The sequence below is a fragment of the Cololabis saira genome, chromosome 2 (genome assembly GCF_033807715.1).
Source record: "Cololabis saira isolate AMF1-May2022 chromosome 2, fColSai1.1, whole genome shotgun sequence".
Classification (NCBI taxonomy): Eukaryota; Metazoa; Chordata; class Actinopteri; order Beloniformes; family Belonidae; genus Cololabis; species Cololabis saira.
The window spans coordinates 10,714,232-10,737,248 of record NC_084588.1 but is presented as its reverse complement, the minus strand read 5'-3'; the positions used below and the strand labels follow the sequence as shown (position 1 = coordinate 10,737,248).

The 23,017-nt window shown below is 43.5% G+C and overlaps 1 protein-coding gene across 10 annotated transcripts in view; it reads right to left on the bottom strand.

The window, feature by feature from the left end:
• LOC133458002 (serine/threonine-protein kinase BRSK2-like) overlaps positions 1-23,017 on the bottom strand; it is a 168,995-nt gene that overhangs the window by 41,533 nt on the left and 104,445 nt on the right. For all 10 annotated transcript variants that reach the window (XM_061737445.1, XM_061737454.1, XM_061737463.1 and 7 more), the window contains exons 3-7: positions 12,877-12,962; positions 10,546-10,686; positions 6,981-7,097; positions 3,251-3,284; positions 2,496-2,564 (exon numbers count right to left, since the gene is read on the bottom strand). In XM_061737445.1, the coding sequence (XP_061593429.1) occupies positions 2,496-2,564; positions 3,251-3,284; positions 6,981-7,097; positions 10,546-10,686; positions 12,877-12,962 (447 nt within the window). The remainder of the gene's footprint in view (positions 1-2,495; positions 2,565-3,250; positions 3,285-6,980; positions 7,098-10,545; positions 10,687-12,876; positions 12,963-23,017) is intronic.

Sequence of the window (23,017 nt, the reverse complement as noted above, 5' to 3'; positions counted from 1 at the left end):
GTCCAGCGAGTATACAGCCTACACGTTTGCCACAGTTAAGCGCACCTACAGTGGAACAAAGTGGCATCACAAGACGTGCCGGACCGTCCCCACTCACTAGCACAGGTTAGTCTTTGCCCCATGTGGTCAGAGGTGGTACTGCTACAAAGAGCTGCTTCAATGTTCTGAAAATATATCAACTAATACAGCTAATACAGTATCAGTCCGACGAGGAAAAAATACATCTAAAATTATGTAAATAAAGTGTTGATGTTGACCCGTGAAAAGATTAAATGTCATTATTTGTGAATTGTCTGTTTTTCTTTTAAGATTACAACTTTATTTTTGTGATTCTCCAACTTTATTCTCAAAGTCTTGAAACGGTTGAAGTCAGGTGATGAGTCAGGGTGTAAAATGAAATGTTCTGCTACATAAATGTAGAGCAGAACATTTTGTTGTCTACTCTGATGATGTCAGCATCATGACTGGAGCGTGTGGAGTCAGAACAGCCCACAGACGTGTGAGCATCACACTCTCAGGTCAAACTCGGTGTGGCTGTGAGGTCTGAGGTTCTCCGGACCATACGAAGCCAATCTCACTGCTTTTATCTGATGAAGCATCTTGTTTCCCCGTCAGCCGCCGCCACTCCTGCTCTCCAGCTTGGACGTGATGACTGATACCGTTTCCAGTTCGTCAGAAACGAGCGGGCAGGATCCAGATGGCCGCCGAACGCAACGCAAGCAATCCAAACAACGGCAGAGGAGACATTCATCTTCACTCGTCGACTGTTTCCAGCTCTGTCTTAATCAGGATGAGGACGCGTACGTTTACAGCTCACAAACAAACTCAGTAATTAACTTTCTGCTCTGATGACTCACTTGTCATCGTCACATTATGCTGCTGTTCGCGTGATGCGTTCACGATGCGTGACTAAATGTTTAACGAAAGTATGTGCAGCCGAACCGAGTTAGAAGACCTGCAACCGCTTAGATGATGGAAGCTGCAGCTGATTAACGATGGAGCTGCTGATGGCCAAGACATTTACATAAAATAGAAAGGTTTTGCTGTACATAACATCCGTTAAAGTTGTGTTTTGTTATCGGGCTTCCAGCTCCTTCTATACCGTTACGTTATTTTAGTCCAGATGTAGTGACTTTGTGTCTCTGTGGAGGTGTTGTTTCTCATTTTGGTTGTTTTATATCTCCTAGCTGTATTTTTTAAATCTTTTAACCTGAAGGCAGCAGTTCCCTGATGACAACATGTCTGTTGATATTCAACAAAACATCAAAAATGCACAGAGAACTAACTTTTCCCTTCCCTCCATCAGGAGCATGAGCCCGCCCCCTCTCTGGGACCGGTTGACTGACCCAGAACTGACATTTACCTAAGAACCACGCCTCAAGTTCAGATGAACCAACAGCTATTGAGGATCAGTTCCACAGGGACCACAACTAGGACATCTGTAGCTTTGAGCAGAATCATAAAATAATTTTTTATCCGGTGTTTTGGTATCACCTGCTGGTGTTTCTGGATTCCACCCAAACATCTGGGATTAATCATGTCTGGTTCACGTTCATAAACACCATTGACATCTGGAAGTGCAGTGTTTCTTAGCAACGGAAACGCTGAAGGAAACGTGCCTCACAGCAGAAGTTTGCATCTCCATTATTTAACAGTTGTTGATGCTTTCATACCACCTGCTGATGTTTATGGATCCCAGTCAAACTGCAGGAGTAAAACCGCTTCCTAGCAGCGTTTGTAAATATCATTAAGGTGTAGAAATACTGGTTGGTAATGAGTGTTCACAAACACCAACGACCAGCTTTATAAAGGCAGACTGGTGCTATTCAGACTCTGGATCCATTACGTAGTGTAGTCTTCTACGGACGTTCAGTTAAGGAAGCGTAATGCTGCTGAGACGTAATGACTTTTTAGAGAATAAAACAGTTCTGAACTGGATCCAGCACTAGAACCACTTTCAAGTTGGTCCGGTCATCAAATATTGAAGCCACGACTCATTAGCATCAGATTGTCAGACCATAGTATTGATTGGTTTGAAAATGATCCTTCTAACAAGGTGTATTCATACAGAGATCTTTACCTCTAGCTCACTAAAGATAACAAATGGTGTACCCCACGGGTCCATCCTAGGACCACTTGTCTTCAATCTCTATATGAACAATATTGACCAAATTGTTACAAATGTAAGATGATACAACTGCTGCTTCCTGTCTTCTAGACGCCACCAAGGAATCAGCGTGTGCTGAAGTCAACCCCCCCCCATGCCGACCTGTTCCCAGGCTGGAATCTGAATGTGAGCCCCCAGATCTACAACTTCCCAGGACGCTGTGCCTTCGATCACAGATTCTGAATGATGCCTCAAAGACTGAGCGTAAATAAACTCTTTCCACCACCAACCCTGGCTGAACCTTGAACCTCTTTCCTTCTACATTTTGGTTCCTGCTACCTTCATGTGGTTGGACGCATCGCTGCTGGTGTTGACGGCGGTAACTCACCACTAAAAGTGCAAACAGGATGACTCCGCAGCTCCACGCGTCCGCTTTCCTCCCATCGTACTTCTCGCCCTGGTGGACACAGACGGACAGACAGAGGCAACGTTGATGTCTGGAGAAGTCATCGTCAGTCCAAACCCCCACAGAGTTGGTTTCCCATCATGTCTCAAACATATAGGTGGATTCAGATCCTTCTCATGGGTCTTGTAACACTATCACACAAGCTATTTGGTATCACAACGGCCAAGTGAACACAAACTCCTCTACAAGACGGTTGCTCAGGCAACAGAAGATGAAGCTTCTGGAAAGGTCCGGACTTAAATACATGCTCTTTGGAGGAAAAATGGGAAAACAGAGAAACGTCTACGTCTATGAAAGCAAAATATATTCCCACAAATACTTAGTTTAATGAAAAAAAGATTTGAGTCAATTTCAGATCTTTAATTTCATTCAGTTAATGATTTGTGTTGTTTTTTTTGGGGATCTATGATGTGAAGACATTTCAGCAGCATACAGATGTTTTACCTCCACCGTAGGTCTGTCAGGTTTTCCGAGTAAATACGAACAAACATAAACCAACTACTACAAAAAAGAAAAAGAGGTAACCCAAAATGCATTTGGGTGAAAGGAGGAGGAGGAGGAGGTGCAGCGTGAAAGTGAAGAGGAAGGAGGAGAGGAAGAGGCTTTTTCTGGTGGGAGCCAGACCACAGACAGACAGACGGACAGAAAGAAAGAAAGAAACGGCAGAGAGCTCTCACCCTGATCACCTCCGGGCAGGCGTAGTGTGGAGATCTGAAGGAGAGAGAAGAAAACAGATTCACTGCAGCCAACAAGAAGGAGCTCCGAAGACGGGAAGGTGAGCGAAAACCAGAGGAAACCTTCATGTCCAGACGGACTGCTCTTTCCTTCAGTTCAGTTAATATGACATAACATTTAATGGTGTCACTAAATTCCTCATACGTCCAACCTTAAACCAAATGTGTCACTTCAAACAAATTAAAAAAACACTAAATGAGAGTTGAATACCGTCTGTGGCTTAAAGGACGCTGGCTTTGTGTGTTTTTGTCCGTTTTCTCTCTTTTTTCCACCGAGTTCTTTCTGATTCAATCAAATTAAGTTCATCACAGGTAACACATGCACTTTTTGGTGTATATGTTTGCATCTTACTGCATTTACGTCTGTCATAAAGTACTTGCTTTATTATCATCATCACTCTCTAGTTTTCATATCAGTAGTCTGTAGTTTTACAGACTGTTTGCAGGAATTTCCATGCATGTGCTGTGATGTTGCTAAAACAGCTCTTTTTATCCATTTTTTGTACACATACAAAGTTAAATGACAGTTTTGAGTCGTGTCAGACAACTTATTGCGTTCCCGCTTCAGTTCGGCCTCTAATGAAAATGCCAACCCCTTAGATTAACGGACCTACGGATGCTTTCATTCCTGTAAAACTCAAGTGCACATCATCACACCACACATGACGAACGGTTCGCCCGTTTATGGGATTCTGGTAGTTTCTGCTTTCAAGGATGAAGATTTTGCCACAAACTGACACTGATGATGCAACCAGGACCTGAAAAACGTCGGGAAGCCCGAAGCATCAAATCACTTTTCAGTGCAGCCGCCATCGATGCAACATTGAAAACTCGTCTTTTTGTGGACGTTCTGAGTTTTATTAACCAATAAAAGAAACATAAAATCCAGCTCTAAAATCCTGAACTCTCCTCACTGAGTGAAACGAGCCAGAGGGTTCAGGCTTGATAAAAGCTGATGAAATTCCCTAGAATCCCGAGGAAAGGAGCTTAACCGCTTCCTTGACGACCTGCGTTAACCCAGGAGATGCCGGTGCGTCCTCCATGAGAGGAACAGAGACCGTCTGTCCTACACGCTGACCTTCCGGTGCTACCGTTTACTTTAACATCTCCAGGATGGGTTGTTTCCCTCATCTCTGCACCCATGTTCGGGATGGTGCAGCGGAGAACATCAGTCTGGTCTCCTGCGTGGATTCGTGCAGCAAATGAAGCGGAGAGCACGACTCGCCTAACGACGTGACGAGGAAACTCAGTAAACACGCACTTCATCTTATTCCTGCTAATGTATGTAGACGCAGACGTGTGGAGTCCACTAACTGCTGTCTAATTACAGCAGTTTGCTCTCGTCGTTGCTGCCGGAGACGACGGCGTTGGTTAATGAACCCATCACCGTGACGTGACGTGAAGACTCATCACAGCCACCGAGCACCAGAGGTGTTTCCAGGATCTGCCGCGGTTCCTGCAGGAATCACAGGCCCGACCCGACACGGACGGTTCCCACCAGTCACACGTCATCGTCCTCAGAGCCGGAACCGGGGCCGATGGCCCGCTCCGCCTTTTATTCATTTACTTTCACAGCGGATCATTAAACATCTAAACTTCCACACAAAGATCCTCGCCATCAGCAGCCGCGTATCCACCATGTTTACCGGTTTTACTGCACCACCTTTCTCAGCACAAAAATCATCTTTTTGTATACCTCGTTTTATTTCTGATTTATTCACGTCTCTAGCAGTTTATTTCCTTCCACACGGCTGATCTAGTGAACTTTGATGTTTTAATAGTGATTCACGTGAACATTTTTAAAGGATATACATCTTTATTTTTATCTTTACAATTGCGTGACTTTCTTTATGCTTTTTATGGCGCTTTTACACTAGTACCTACTCGGTCTGGTCGTTCCTTATCGCCCGTCTAGATCCCTTTTTAATTCTACTACTTATATACTTTTGCGCTGCCATTGCCTGTTGAATAAAATTAACAAGAATCCGTCAGAGCCTCTTTCTCTGATTTCCTCCTCCTGACTCAGACGTCTGACTCCAACCCCCCGACCAATCGGTGGCCTGTAGTGTGATGATGTCAGATACAGACGACTCAGCCGCTTAGAACCTCGGCAGAATAGATACAGAAAAAGTATCTACCCGGCACGTTAGACCCCTAGTGGGACAGCGCAAAGGCGAGGCGAGTCGGGCTGAGTAGGTACTAGTGGAAAAGCGCCATTAGTGTGTGTAAATGGTAAATGGCTTACACTTATATAGCGCTTTCCAGCTGTATTCCTACAGCCCCAAAGCGCTTTACACTGTAGACATTCACCCACACACGCACACATTCACACACGGGTTGTCGGCGGAGCTGCCATACAACGGCACTGGCCTGACAACCGGGAGCAACCGGGGGATTCAGTGTCTTGCCCAAGGACACTTTGGTGGACACAGGCGGAACTAGGGTTTGAACCACTGACCTTCAGGTTCATGGGCAAACACTCTACCAACTGAGCCACCTACCCCACATTTACATTTATTTTCATATTCATGAAATCTTTGTTACATTGCTTCAAAGACAGTAAGGTAGTGATGCACGATATTATCAGTAAGGCCCCAAAAATGCAGTATCGGTATCAAAACGATAAATAAAAATGTCTCTGCTGTGGAATTATTGTCAGTGTCAGTGAAACTGATGTCAGAGTTGCCTTTTGTAATGACTGTTCGAGTGAAGTAGCGCGAGGAGGGAATAAAATGTCGTCATTTAATACCACAAACTTAAAGACCCACCTGAAGCGCAAGCACCTTGACAAGTACAATGAGTTGAAAGCGGCAGAGACTGAGGCAGCGAAACAGAAAAAAAAACCGCCAACCGCCCCCCTCTCCCCTCACACTGCCTTCGTTGGAGAGTTACTTGAAAAAGCGAAACCATTCTTCTGTGACAACCCGAAGGTAAAGGCATTAAACACTAAAGTGATGGAGTTTATTGCACTCAATAATCAACCATTTTCAGTGGTGGAAGATGTGGGATTCCGCCGTCTGGTTTCACAACTAGAACCCTGCTATAATCTACCCGGCCGGTGCTACTTTTCAGATGTCTTTTCAGTAGTGAAAGCAGACACTTAGAAACTGAGTATTGATTGATTGAATATTTTGGGCCAAGGCCTTAGGGCAGAGGGGCTTTTTCCATTGTGGTCCTGTGTATAATGTTCAGGAGGCCTAATATGAAAAATACAAATATATTAAGTATCGCAATCGGTATCGACAGATATGACCCTGAAAGTATCAGATATCGGTCATAATTTCAATACCGTGCATCTCTACAGTAAAGATATTCTGATTTAATGCAAATACAAGATTGAAAGACGGATTACAGACGAGAGAATGAAAGACAAAAAATGAGGAGAGTGGAAGAGGGGAGGAAAGGCAAATAAAAGAGGGGTGGGGGGTCAAATGTGAGGGGAGGATATAAGTACGTCTGATGAATGAGACCAGAAAGACTCCCCGCTGGCTGACATCTCTTCATCCATCTATTTATCTAGTTAATAACAATAATCATTCATTCATAATGATAAACAGATTTTGGTGGCTCCAATTAAGATTTTGTCTTTGGCCTCAAAAACACTCCAAATACACACAGACAGACAGATGGACAGATTGGACGAAGCACAGACGGAGCGTAGGGCCGTACTCACCCGCAGCTGGTCTCCAGCAGACTTTCCCCGACCTGCAGAGACGCCATGCCAAAGTCAGCTATCCTGATGTTGTTCTTCTCGTCTAACAGCAAGTTCTCGGGCTTCAAATCTCTGTGGCTGGACGACAAAAGGAGAGCAACGATGAGGAAACGCTCCCCCCGTTACACGTTCACCCGTCACAGGTTTTGACATTTCTAGCTCTTCTTTTCGTTCGTGCTCTCATTCAAAGGTGTTTGTAGCTGCTGGAATTAAGTTTAATTATCATTCTGATTGGTGTTTTTCCATCTTGGGGTTCATCTCAGCTGCTAACCATCACGAAAACAAAAAAAACTGGACCCAAACCCTTAAAAAGACCAACACAAAATCAGAGTGAGAAGCAAAGGTGGGTAGTAACGAGTTACATTTACTCCGTTACATTTACTTGAGTAAGTTTTGGGAAATTTTGTACTTTTAGGAGCAGTTTTGAATCACTATACTTTTTACTTTCACTGGAGTAGATTTGTGAAGAAGAAACTGTTCTCTTACTACTACTTACTTACGCTACATTAGGCTACGTTGAGCTCGTTACTTTTAATCCTCCGCGTACGCGTCAATCTCATGACATCCCTGAGTGATTCTTTGGGAAAAAGGTTTGTTTTTGCATGTTTTGTCACATTTACACAGACTCAAACACACACAGAGTTTCTATGAGTTCATGTTTGTTCTAGTTCTGGTTAAAAAAGAAAAGTACAAAGGCTTGAAATTTTGTGCTACTTGTGCTTAATTTATTTTTTTATTCTGTTATTTTATTTATTTTTTACTTGAATTTACTTTAAGATTATTTTAATTTAAGCTATTTTTTATTTTTTATTTATTTTAATTTATTTTATTATTTTATTGATTTAATTTGCCTGAAGATGATTATTTTGTACTTTTGTCTGTTTGAATGGTTGTGTTAAAAAAATAAATCAGACGTTACTCAACAGTTACTCAGTACTTAAGTAGTTTTTTCACCAAGTACTTTTTTACTTTTACTCAAGTAATTATTTGGATGACTACTTTTTACTTCTACTTGAGTCATATTATTCTGAAGTAACAGTACTTTTACTTGAGTACATTCTTTTGGCTACTCTACCCAGCTCTGGTGAGAGGTACCGGTTTGGTCTGGTTCAGGTCATGTTTGTCTGACAGATTCTCGTTGGTACGTGTCAACAACGCCCTCTCCAAAGATCAGTCTTCCTTCCAAGACTAAAGAAGTACGGTACTCCAAATCCACAGGAAAGCGTGTTCAAGCATGTAAAAAACAACCGTTTTACACAAAAATCAGCACGAGCTCTGAAACCAGGAGGCGAAGGACGCACTCGAGTTGTTTATCTCCACGTTTGATGCAGAAAACACACGGCGGAGACCGAATCTTGGCCTTCAAAGCCAAACACTTGATGTCTGGCGCTCCGAGTCAGACGCAGGGTGGCTTTGATGTGCAGTTGCTCTAAGATAAACTGATCTGCAGCCACGTGCGCGGGAACTAAAGGTTTCAGCCAGATGAAAAGAGATGGCAAAGAGCTGCAGCATCCCAGGTCGCCCCCGGCAACAGGGATGCGGACGGTGGCTGAAGAGGCAGGCGGAGACGGGCAATTTATCCAAGGAGGAAAAAAAAGAAGAAAAAAAAACCCATCGACAGAGCTGAAAATGTCATAAAATCCCAGAATGTAAACCAGGAAGTATACATTTATATCTCCATGAGGGACATTTAGTGAGACAGAAGAAAATAACTGTCAACGTGAAGATAATAATAGATCAATATAATCACCCTCTGACTGACAGAGTTTCAGAAGGATGTCAAGATAACCTTCTAGAGCTTTTTCCAGTTCTGCAGAGAAGAAAATGAGCCATCATTACTGCAGCGCTACCAGACTGTTCCTACTGGTTAAAACGAAGAATAAGGATAAAAAGAAGAATAGAGATGGAACCAGGATCCGTTAATCAGGTGGGTTTGATCCGCTGTACCGGCCATGCTCAAACAGAGAAAGTAACATCGATAAGGTCTACGTTACGAGGTTGTTACGACCAGCAGACACCTAAACTCCCGGATGCATGTGGAGCCCGCCCAAACTACAACTCAGCCTCAATATCCGGATCGAGTGACAAATAAATGACCTGCCTTCATTTTTTTTTTTTTTTAGCCACTTAAATTCCATCACATTTTAAAATATATAAATACAGAAATGTTCTTTTTTAGTTCAAGTTTGTAGCATGATCATTGCGGAAAAAAGTCACAATTTCTGACATTTTCCCTCACAAATATTTGCGCGTTTATAATTTCAGATAATCAGAGTTTTCGCTCATAAATTAGCATTTTTGTAAAAGCAGTTTATCTGTTTTTTTTCTTGTAAACTTGTGAGTTTATGAAGACGGATATCTTGACAGTGTTTTTTTTCTCTCTTTAGCTAGTGAGGCTCACACGATACGGTACGATACACGATATTGAGGTCACGATAACGATACGATATTATAGCAGTATTTTTTTTAACAACCTTGAATGAGGAACATATGACTGGAAAAAATTGACTTTTATTTGAAAGACACAAAATACAAAACAATGCTGTGCATTTGCCCTATTGTTACAGTTTGTAATGCTTTATAACTGTTTAAGTTTTAAAGAGAAAGCCAGGCCAACCATTTTCCACAAACTGAACTAAAAGTAAATGTCAGGTTTGCATTATGCATCTTCAGTTTCATACAAGTACAAATATTTTGCCACAAACTGAATAGTTTCTGTAGTTCATGTATGATTTGACTTTTTTCTTTTCCAGAAATTTAACAAATAAAATTAAATAAATAAATAAAAGTAAATACATACAATTTGACATCATAAAAAAGATTGATTCATGCTCACCTTATAAGTGTAAGAGGAGATTTATTTTTGTTAAGAAGGTAATTTTGGTAATTCAGGGTTCATTATTTTATAAATATATTCTTTATATTCTGATGTAAATCAGGGACTATAATTACACTAGTCAGTTTATCTGTAGTGATTAGACTGTTGTCTGATTGGGCGGAGTGATACGCCACAGTACGGCACTAGGCGCTGTTGAGGGACATTAAAGTACACTGGAACTCAGCAGAAGTTGTCCCCGTGTTTATCCTACTCACGACCAGAAAAAGGTTTAATTTAATAAGGTAAGGCTTAACTCTACACCAGACTTAAAAGTTCAGAGCTCAAAACCCTGCAAGAGTCCCGTGATCGGGACCGCAAAAAGGTACTACTTTCTTCTGAGCGTAGTAAGATTTTGGTCCGCGGGTCGAGGCGCGTCGGATGAGCGTTACTAGTCAACACAATAGATTCATATTAATAACCCAATATCGCGATACACTTTGCCACCTCCACGACACGTTTCGTGATGTTTTTGTATCGCAAAATTTCGTGGCACGATATATTGTTACACCCCTAGCAAAAAATGAAGACCAACAGACATTTGAAAAAAACAAACAATCTGACCATTACCAGGTCTTAAAATGAAATAAAACACAACCTCAGATGCGCTCAGGCGCGTTCACAGAGAAAAGGAAAGAAGAGGAAACAGACCATATGGAGTGGCTGTGACAGAAGTCCAGGGCGGAGATGATCTGTCTGAAGAACTTCCGGGCCTCTTTGGGCGTTAACCGGCCCTTCTTCACCAGGTAGTCGAAGAGCTCGCCGCCGGAGACGTGTTCTAGCACCAGGTACCTGCACAGGTAAACGGGGGGGAGGAGTCAGGGGACTGTTCCTGCAAACGCTTCAAAATCACCTGGAACTGTGATCATTTATACATTTACATGAAACTATGACATTTAAACCCCAGTGTGGCTTCATGTTTGCTGCAGAACACAAACATTTACTTGCTGCCAAGTGAAACAAGATTACAACCTTTTCTACGTTTAACTAGTTATAAATGCAAACATCTGTAAATCAACAAACACCTGCAGCTTTGTGTCCACAAGGATCAAATCCTATATTTCATTCATGAAATCCTTCATCTGTATGTGTAAAGCAGCGTATTTGAGCCTCCAGGTCAATCCCGGAGAAAACCCCGACCTCCGGTGCCTCGTGTGCTTGTGCTTTAAACGCTTCCATCCGTCTGCGGTGTTGACTTGTCTGGGGGACGCCGCTGATCCCTGCCGGCGCTCAGAAGCGTCCCGTCCTCCGCGCAGCCTGATTTATTAGCAGATTAAGGGATCCGCTCGAGCGTTTACCTGTCGGAGCCGTTTAAATGACAAGCACGCCCGGCTGTGATTTGTGGGAGGAAGCGCTTCTGCAGCAGACATGTTTGCATCCGTGATGACCATCCGTCCCCGTCCCCGCAACATTAAGAAAACAAATTCGTGCTCCGTCTGACGGCGCCGCCTTTATCAATTATTGAAGAGCGCATTAAGCCGTGGAGGAGATTAATGTTTCCAATAAAACACCGATAAACAGAACGGTCCTGCAGCAGGGGGCGGGTCCATAGACATATATACGTAGACGCCGCATCGAGTGGTTCTGTCCGCTGCTGCGATACGTCAACGCTGCTGCCATATTGGATGTGGCAAGACTGCGCTGTAAACTAATACAAGTAAATGGACTTATTTTCATAAAGCGCCTTTCTACAAAGAAATTTACGTTTTACATCTTCATTTATTCATTCACACACGCACTAATATACTTGGGAAACAGTTAGGCTCCAAATATAATATATTTAATTTTCTCAGATGGCAAAAATAATAACTTTATTGATTCCACATAGGAGTAATTCATGTTATATCAGCTATAGAGAACAAGGTAGTGCCGAAAAACAGTATATAGCCTATCCCCCCTCACAAAAATAAGAAAAATAGAGAAACATATTTTCTCATCAACAATTTTTTTTTAATTTTTCAAATAAAAAAATAACATATTTGAACAATTTTTCAGACAATAAAATAACTGAAAAAATCTGAAAAATGGTTCAAATGTGTTATTTTGTTACTTGAAATTTTTTAAATATGTTTATGTAAAATATGCTTTGTTGATGAGAAAATACTGTATGTTTCTCTATTTTTCTTATTTTTGTGAATTAAATATATTATATTTGGTGCCTAACTGTTTCCCAAGTATATTAGTGCGTGTGTGAATGAATAAATGAGACATAAAACCCATGCGTAAAACGTACATTTCTTTGTAGAAAGGCGCTTTATGAAAATAAGTCCATTTACTTGTATTAGTTTACAGCCCAGTCTTGCCACATCCAATATGGCGGCGACGTACGGCTCAGTGCTCGATGGGGCGTCTACGTTTATATGTCTATGGCGGGGTCTGCAGCAGGAGGTGGGACCTGCCGGGATGCTGTGCTGTTCTAGGGAGTTTCAGAGGAGACGACAAGGATCTCTATGAACGTGTGAACTTGGACCCTGAACTGGCGGTAAGTTTCTGTTCGTGTTCACCTATGTGAACTGCCGGAGCCGGATGTGACAGTATCAGTGCAGTAGTTGCCAGGCAACCGAACCCAACACAGCAACGTAGTCACATCTCTGGAGATGTCAACCACACATCTGTTTCTGCTACACTTCCAGCCTCCAACAAGTCAACAGTTGTTGAAGCTGAGTGGAGATAAAGATGGGTGGGGGGGGGGGGGGTTCAGATGATTCTGGTCTGATCTGGGTCGGTGATGTCACAGCCTCCTGCAAACCCAAACAGCGAGCCCTCATCGCTACCAGCGGGATGAGTGTTCATAGCTGATGTCGCCGGGATGCCGAACAAACCACAGTCCTGACAGTCTGCATGTGTGGCAGGTCGGTGGTTCCCCGTGCGTTCATCACCTAAATCTGTATTTACTTTGTTTCAGATGTGCTCAGTGCAGATGTGTGCAGCGGGAGTCTCATCCCGGCGTGGGTGCATTCACCCAGGGAGGGGTGTACTTACAGGTATTTCTTATTTTCGTAGACGTCGTGCAGCTTTAGGACGTGGGGATGCTCTATGAGTTTCAGGATGGCTATCTCCCGCTCCACCTGCAGAGAAACACCAGGAGAACCCAGTCAGACATGGACACACAGCACAGCGCGTACAGCAACATCACATTAATCCCCCCCGCTGGCCCTGGAGGGCTCTCCCGCCCGTGCCGCCTGATGCCCGTCCAAGCACAAACTCACACGTTTAACCTTTGGTTCACTTGTGAGGCTGACGCTTGAACGCAGACGTGTTACAGCGGCCGGCGCGTCACGCTCCGGTGATCAGAACTACGGAGGAAGATCTGAGCTCATTCAGGAACCAGGGGATCAACCAGAGAGACTGAACCCGCTCATACACACGATCATCACGGGAAAATACCAGACGCGCCTGTCTGGTCCAAGAACGTTACACAGACTTACATTTTATGATAAGGCCTAATGCATGTTTACAGGTCAAACTAAGTCATAAAATGAAAATTCCAGTCTTGTTTCCACCGAGCGTCGACGCTCCAACTTCCAGGTTGAAGCAGGATTGGTGTTCGGAAGCGTTGCAGTTCCTCAGCTTTACCACTAGGGTCTTGCTCTAAAGCAGTGGTCCTCAACCTTTTTTCAGTGATGTACCCCCTGTGAAATATTTTTTCAGCCAAGTCCCCCCTAACCAGCGCAAAGCACTTTTGGTTGTAAAAAAAAGACCTAAAACAGAGCACTGTGCCATCAGTAACTGATTTATTAAACATAAAAATATTAGGTTAGGTGGAACCATCCTGGTGTGGGGGATACTCTGCAGTTTTAGGATAATAAGTTGAATAGCCTACTCCTGAAGATAAAATTAATTTTATGAATTTAGACTTATATTTTCCTCAATTATTTATGAAATATTTATTTTCAAAGGATTTTTGCATGGATGCTACTTTTTAAATATATGTATATTTTAAAATCTCACGTACCCCCAGGGGTACGCGTACCCCCATTTGAGAACCACTGCTCTAAATCATATATCTTTGGTGGTTTTGTTCGTGTTCCTACCAGACCGCCGTGGCTGGTTGTGTGTCGGTCTGAAAGGATCTGAGGACCAAGTTTAGCTGCAGCACGATCACAATCAAACAAGGAGAAAGAAGCTTTAATAGATCTCAGAAAGTATATCGTTGACGTCACATGGTGTAATCCAGCTCTTCTTATACATTTGTCTGATTTTCACATCAGTTTGACGTCAATTCTGATTAACGAAGGAGCTCCAGATCAATATCGGCTCAACCGTGGGACTTTCAGCAGCGATGATGAGGATGAGCTGGAGTTCTAGTTATGATGTACACATGGTTTGACGCGTGCGGCCTTCAGACACGATCATCCATCCCTGACGAGGTTAGTGAGTGTGAGTCAGACAGTTGTCAGCAACCGAAAATACTTTAGAGGGTGTTATTTTCTGCCCTTGGAAGGATCCAGGGAGAGCACACCTCCAGTGAGCTGCTGTTGGACTGATTCTCCTCCTGCCGCTGGTTAAACAACTTTAACGAGGCCGCGGTGAAAGACGGCGCTGACGTCAGCGTCCTCCTCCTCCAGCCTGGACGCATCACCGTGGTTCTCACGTGTGGCTCCTCCTCATCCTCATATTCACTGTACACGGAGACTCCGAGAGGAGAGAGCTCTCTGGGGTTTTTTAAAACCTTACTGTTCCTTCCTCACAGTGGAGAAGTCCTCGTCTCCGGGTGACTGAAAATCAGGTTTTTAGTTTCATCTAAACAGAGACTGTTTACTATATGTACTTTTTTTATGCTGTCGGTTGCTCCTTTTTTGTATTAATTGTATTTTAACTTATAAAATGTGTTTTTAACTGTATCTCCTGTAAGGGGACCTTGGCTGACCTGAAAGGCGCCTCTAAATAAAATGAATTATTATTATTATTATTATAGGGTACCGTCCCTGATCTGATTGTTGTGCTGCTGATGGTCCCTCATCCTCACGGTTGCCATGGCAGCCGACGTGTGTGGATGTAAATAGAGCAAACTGGACAGCGGGGAAGTGAGTCCGCTACTGACACAACTGGCTGTGTTGAGACGAGCTGAAAACTTTCTGCTTCCTCCCAGAAGCTGCCCTATGGAGCTAGAACAGTCTCATAATTCACAAATGCTCACGCCGATCCACAAATGCACAGAACAATTCACACGTGCGTGACAAGATACACAAATATATTTTTGATGCACACACAAATATAACCTGATTTACAAAAGTTTTTTTGTCTGTGAGCTGCGCTGGATTTGCAACCAATCAGATATCTTCCTTTATTTCAGCCAATCAAATGATTTTTTTTCATCATTACAACTTTTGTTGTTTTTTTTTTGTTTATGCCCAAAAAAGAAATGTTTTGTTGGAAACGAGAATAACTGGTGCCATGTTTTTGCCTTTAAATATGTTTAAAGGTATGAAAACATTAAAGTTTTCAGTTATAATTGCATAAATTGTCTATATTTCATGACTTTATATACTGTCTTGGGGTTACATTTGCATAAAATGCTAAAAACCAAATTCTCAAAAATTAAAAACCGAAATAGAACGAAAATGGAAAAAATTAAAACGGAATTTGAGAAAAAATAAAACGGATTTCATACAGTCATATTTCATACAGCTCAAAAAACTTTAATAACCCAAATCAATGTCGGAATCGAATTGAATCTTGATAATCGATTCTGAATTTTAACAATTGGAATCGAATGGATTCTTGACATTTGAATCGATCCCCAGCCCTAATTTGGATCAGATTCATCCAAACATCCTCGTCAGCGCTGCCGAGGCTGAAAACCCCCAGAATTCCCCGCTTGTTCCTCTGCTGAACAGAACCCCACAAACGACCGGGTTCTCCGGGTTGGGTCTTCAACGATAGCTATCACACAACATAATTGAGCCATTTCAAATATGCATGAGTTTATGTGAATAAATAAACATCTGTGGGAGCGACGTGCTTGGAGCCGAGGGCGCAGGCGGCATGAGCAGGCGCTCCGGTCCTGGGGAGGGTTGTTGGCGCCAGCTCTGCAGCAGCTGCCAGCGAAACAGTCCTGATGTTTTCCAGACGTGGCCCCGGGATCCTCCGGGGCAGAGGGTGGATGATGCTCCGGGGGGCTCCACCTGCCATTTCTCAGCAGATTCTGCTCACCTATCCTCAGTTGGACACGTGAACATCTATGGGCTCTTTTCTGCCGGACTCACACCTTTAACATGCAGAGAAAGCGCCTCAATGATCCACAACCAGAAATCAGAAAGAAGTTTATTGCCAAGTAGTTTAACACACACAAGGAATGTGTTGTGGTGATTGGTGTAATACAAAAGAACAAATAATAAAAGAAAAAATGTACAACATGTTGGTTTTAAAGTGCCGGAGTAATGAGCAACCAGGTCAGTGTTGGAAGGTGCGCAGCTCAAACGTTGTGTCGCGTGACGTCACAAAACAGGACAACGCAGAAACCCCGCCGGCTCCTCCTGGACGCTCGCAGCGTCTCAACCCCCCCCCTCCTCAGCCTGGAATCAGAGTCCTCCTCCAACGTCTCCGGTCAGCGTCGACGCAGCAGGTCTGAGACGCCTGACACTTCCATCAAAGCCGGCCCCCTTCAGAGCTCCGTCATGGGGAGTGTGGGTGGCAGCTGACGGCTAGAAGGAGATAAGGACCCCCTTTAATGTTTGGACCCACCGGTCCTGGACCAGGCTGTCCCGGGGAGCCGGAGGGGAACAAACCGTGCACATATCAAACACCTTTCAAGGCTTGTTGGCTGAAACCGGACCCAAACTGAATCCCCAGAACAAAGTCAAAGTCGGGAGAGCGAGTGGTCGCTGCGTCTGCACGCGCCGCCATCTTGACAACAACACTGATGCAGTAGCTTTGATTTAGCTTTGATTACTTTTGAATATAAGATGAAAACATAACCGAGTTTCCTTCCAAATATGCTCACTTTCTCCATCTTTAAGAACTTTCATCGTTTTCAGTTGACCCTGACCCATAACTCACCCCATCAGCACCATGCAGGTCACCACCCGGTCAACCTGCTGCCCTCAGGGAGGAGATACACAAGTCTGGGAAGCACAAACAGACTAAATACAGCTTCTTCCTGCTTCAGGACCCTAGACTCTAACCTTGGACACAAACCCCCACCCCCAAAAGAAAATTTTAATTCTACCTCCGGAATTAAAAACAGCCACTCGACACTGCTATCATGTGCAATATTGCTTCATATTCATATATTTTTTATTTATATTTAAAATATGCACCTTCAGACTGCAACTTCAATTTGGTTGTATAGTTAACTGTGCAATGACAATAAAAGGCTTTGAACTTTGAACTCGAACTACCGAACCAGGGTTACCTGAAGTCATACAAAGATGAAAAAAATCCTAACCCTCTTTCATGCTCCGATAAATTCAGTAAATTTAAATCCAAACTACCGTATTTCAAACAAAAGTCAGTAGTTAGGATGTTTGTAGTGGTGTGTGCTGAGGTCCGGGACGCATGAATATGCGTGGAATGACAAAGCTGTTGGATCTTGATAAAGAGTACATTCTTGGGATTAAATTAACTACAAAGAAATTATCTTGATCAAACATTTCCCAACTGGGCTTCAGTTCAGTCTATCTAACACTTAAAACTCATTCCACAAAACCAGTTCCTTGTGAAAGCTAATTCAAATAATATTTCAAATTTCCAAACAAAGTTTTGAGATTTGTTGATATATTATTTGTCCATCCGTCTATTCATTCACTTGTAAGCCGTGTGTGGTTTGGTGTTTGAGCTTGGAGTTGTTGCAGGACACCAAGATCCTCGGAGCGGCCCTGGTGTGGGATCAGAACTGGGGGTTTTCTGCTCTTCTGAGTGACCAGCAGTAGTTTAAACATACTTATAGGGAACTTTACAAACTTTACTTGTAAAGAATGTCCTTCAAAAAGTTTCCATGAGTAAATAAAAACACAAACCAGTTGGTTTTTACCCGCATCACAGATCAGGTGGTAACAAATTGTAAATTAAATCACACAAAACTAGTCAACGAGTCATACGGCAGAGGACAACTGGGAGAATCCTTCAGGATATCTGCATCTTTCATGTTTGAGTGTAACTTAAAAAACTTAAAAAATCTTCCCTCTGGAGGCCACAAACAAATCTTGTTTAGGCCCACAAAAACCCTAGGACCGGCCCTGGACTGATGGATTCATGAATCAGAGGAAACTGTTCTTCCACCACTAGGTGTCACTGCTCGTACAAAATGGAAAAAGGCAGCGAGCCAAATTTAAGAGAGACGTGTTTGAATCCCCGTTTGGACCCTGTTTCATCTGTTTAAATAAAAGGAGACCTTAATATCCCGTCTTTACTCCCCCCGTCACTCCTGCCTCGGTATCACAGCTCCGTTCTCAGAGTGGAGTTGTCACCCCATCCATCTCGTCCCCTCAGCCGGCGTTTCCACCTGCAGGTGAGCACCCGGGTGCAGGTGCATCCTCCTGCCGTCGCTTCTAATTACCTTCATTCTCCTCTCGTCGCACAGTGAGCAGCGCGGCGGAGGCTAATTAAAGTCATGTTCAAGGTAAACAGACGCTGAACTCTGGCCCCCGCCATCCCCCCAAACCCCACTCACGTTTATTAAGCTCGATTATGAGCCACATGTTTCTTTAATGGGTAATAATAAAGCGCGCGGGGCCTGCAGAGCAAGGTTGGGGGTTGCCACGGTTACTGTGATCTCATCCGAGAACTCGGTTATCCCTGGATCATCTTCTCTGTTGAAGAAAACGAGCCGACCCCCCCCAACTCTGTTAGAACAACATTAATATTTCAGATTTTAACAATTTATTTCATGGATGACGCAGACGGGGAAGTGTGTGCTCTGAATTAAATCACCTTACGGGCTCCTGATCAATTAAAATGAATCCTTTTTGCTCAGTCTGGCAGTCAGGGCTTGGACCACTGACGGAGCTCAGTATCTGGGGCGCTGCACCTCGTTACAGCTGCAGACGTTAAAGAAGTCGGTACGAGGACATCTTATCCATCCAAAATTAATCTTCTGCTGCCTTTGTGCTTCTCTGCATCCTGAACGGTGTTATTTAAACCGCCTCGGCACTCTGCGTAAAGGTGTATTTAGCTAAATCAGACTGGGTTTCATACAACAAGTTAAAGGTATTACCAGCTCATGGAAACTTCTGAAGGACAGTTTTTATGAAGTTCAAAAATTCTTTACAAGTCTAAACTATTCCTCAGGCACCTATGAGTCCAACTTCATCACAACAGACCGAAACCCCCTCATGAACAAAACCGAAGCAACAGAAACATAAGTCAGCTGCTGTCTGTTATCAGTCTAACCATTTATACACAATATTGTAAACCAAAGGATTTAGAAAAGAAACTGATTTATTGTCTGGAGAGGTGACTCACACCGACATACAAAGACACGGACCCTGGCAGGATGGAGATTACGGCTGGACTGAGCTCAAACTTTAATCATTGAAAGGTTTCATATCAGTATTCTTTTATTGAAGTTATGGACCCGGTAATCTGTCCTTGACAACCTTGATCTTAGTCCATGACTCAGAACTGTGACTTTGAAGAAAGAAACATCTGAAACCAACTAAACTTTTTCTGAGCAGCGCGGTGAGACTTCCCCCGACATTCGCCCGTTGGGGGTATCGCGTTCTCGACCTGCTGGCAGAACGGTGCCCCCCCCCCCCCCGTCTTGTGAGGGGCTCAGAGCGCCTGACTCGTACCAGCCAGCGCTCGACGCCTCCGTGCGTGATGGCTCTTCTTAATGAATTATGAGCATTGACTCCGGTTATGGCGCGCTGCTTCCAAATCTCTATTTAATTGAAACACGATACAGGGCTGAGGGGCACCGGGGGCCGTAAATTGGAACATCCGCTCGGTAATCAAACCGCCATCTGTTGCCATGACGTCTGGACGGGGGCTTGAAGGCAGGAGAGCCGGGCCGGCTTTAGTATCCAATCACAATTCAAACGGCGGCTGTGGACGGCGCGAGGCGTAATTCGTCCTCTGACAGAGGACACGAGCATCCAGGCATCACGCAGCAGCACAGATACACCCAGCGGAGCGACGGCAGGTCGGCTCTGAGACGCAGTAACGGACAAGTGAGGGACCCAGGCAGGAAGACAACGGGAATTAAGTTTATAAGAGGCTGAAGACGAAGGAAAAAACTGAAAGAAGACGAAGACGAAGATGACAGGACGAAGTAGACGAGTCAGTATGACGCATCTCTGCCCTACACGAATCCAACTCTGAACTTCCTGCTTTGGACTATTTGTGAGTTTTAGTTCACGTGAAGCAGCAGCGGACTGTAACATTACTGGACCAGCAGGAGTGAAACCAGGACTAGAAGATCTGAAACCAGGACTAGAAGATCTGAAAACAGGACCAGCAGGACTGAAATCACAACTAGAGGAAATGAAACCAGGACTAGACGATCTGAAACCAGGACTAAAATAAATGAAACCAGGATTAGTAGGTATGAAACCAGGAGTCCGATACCAGAGTCACAATACCAGAAAAACAGCTCAGAAGTCAACACAGCTCCAAGCCCTAAGTAGTGAAAGCCATGACAGCCAATCATCGACTGTGCCACGCAACAAAAGTCAAAAGGCCACACCTTTAATTATATGTAATTCTGTTACTTTTAAGAACTTTGGCTGATAAGGTTAAAAAAAATTATCCCATCCAGTCGTCATGGATGTAAAATATAACCACAGAGACCAAAACTTTTAGGTACCAGACTGGGAACATGTTTATTTCTACTATAAAGTTGAAGATTTTAACATGATCCAGACCCTAGTGGTCAGTAAGGGAACTGTAACTTTCCTACTTCCTGAATGGATACAACTGGTTTGGGTGTTTGGGTGATGCTGGTGGACAGCAGCAGGTTTTTTTTGTTTCATTACACACACATCAAGGAGACACATAAAGAGTAAGGAGAATCTGAACAAGTGCAGTCGGGGTTCAGCAGCTATTTCCTTGTGAAGAGGAAGGGGAGCAGAAACTGCAGGAGACGTCTGCATTTCCGTCCTCGGCAGGCAGCATCTTCCCGATGGCAGCGCGCCCCGTTTCTTGTGCATGCTGATGACGAGCGAGATGAAGCCGGCAGCCTCCTCAGCCTCCTCACTGTGAGAGCGCATATGACAGAATACATTTACAGTCATACGCAGAGCGCTGCGACTACAGAGAATGAAGCTCAGCTGTGCATCATGGGAAAAGGGCAGACGCTCTCCTCTGCGGTGGACTGCAGTCTCCTTTCATCCGCTGCATCAGCCCTCTGTCACTCAGCCGTCGGCAGCGTCCAAACAACAAGAGGCTGAGGCTGCTGACGGAGATCCAGAGCAGGACTTTCTTTACCGTCATCCTTCAGCAAATAATGTGAAACTTGTGTCGCCCCACTTTCACAACATGACCTCACTGAGCAGGAAGTGGCTCTTTGGGATGCACGGCCGTGATCATTTGTTCCACTGAAGTGTAGTTCATGTCACGATACGGTTGTAATAGGACCCAGATGCAGGAGGCAGGAGTTCCAAAAATGATGATTTATTTAAACTAAAAACGCTGCGACGCAGGATCCAAAATCAGAACATGAACCCAAACTTGACAAAACCAGAAAAACATGACATGGCACATGGAGGACAAAACAGTACGGACCAGTAGGGCTGAACGATTTTAGTAAAAAATCTAATTGCGATTTTTCTGGCAGATATTGCGATTTCGATTTCGATTTCATTAACGATTTTCTTCAAATCAAGCTTCAGTGCAATATTTACCATGTACAGTAGGGGTGTAACGATACACTAATCTCACGATACGGTACACGATATTGAGGTCACGATAACAATACGATACGATATTATAGCAGTATTTTTTTAACAACCTTGAATGAGGAACATATGACTGGAATAAATTGTCTTTTATTTGAAAGACACAAAATACAAAACAATACTGTGTTTGCCCTATTGTTACAGTTTGTAATGCTTTATAACTGTTTAAGTTTTAAAGAGAAAGCCAGGCCAACCATTTTCCACAAAATGAACTAAAAGTAAATGTCAGGTTTGCATTATGCATCTTCAGTTTCATACAAGTAAAAATATTTTGCCACAAACTGAATAGTTTCTCTCATGTATGATTTGACTTTTTTTTTTCTAATAAATAAATAAAAGTAAATAAATACATACAATTTTACATCATAAAAAAGATTGATTCATGCTCACCTTATAAGTGTAAGAGGAGATTTATTTTTGTTAAGAAGGTTATTTTGGTAATTCAGGGTTCATTATTTTATAAATATATTCTTTTTATTCTGATGTAAATCAGGGACTATAATCACACTAGTCAGTTTATCTGTAGTTGTTAATATGTTTTAGATTGGGCGGAGTGATACAGCACTAGGTGCTGTGTTGATGTTCTAAAATCCTACACTGTTGAGGGACATTAAAGTACACTGGAGCTCAGCAGAAGTTGCCCGCGTGTTTATCCTACTCACGACCCGAAAAAGGTTTAATTTAATAAGGTAAGGCTTACCTCTACACCAGCCTTACATAAGTAAAAGTTCAGAGCTCAAAACGGGACCACAAAACGGGACTAGTTTCTTCTGAGCGGAGTAAGATTTTGGTCCGCTGGTCGAGGCGCGGTCGCGGTCGGATGCCCGTTACTAGTCAACACAATAGATTCATATTAATAACCCAATATCGTGATACACTTTATATATATAATATAACTCCGCTTCTGGTCCAGCTGAAGCCATTTCAGAAATCAAGGAGCAGGCGGAGCAGGATTGGATTTATACTGATTGGTTAGCGTGACCCGCAGAGCCTACGGCGTAGGGTACGCTTATTGACACAACAGATCCTGGGCCAGTCAGGAGCACTACGAAAAACCGCAGCTTTGGCGATCACATGATCGCGTTGTCTGAAATCGCAATTTCGGTCAGAAAACGATAAATCGTTCAGCCCTACGGACCAGCAGGGAGAAGGGGAAAGACAAGAGCAGATACACAAGGGTTAACGAGACACAGGTGTAGACGATCAGAGCCGATGGGAAACAGGAAAGTCAAACCAGAATTCAAACACAAAGACATAGGCTGCATCTGAAATTCCATACTTCCACC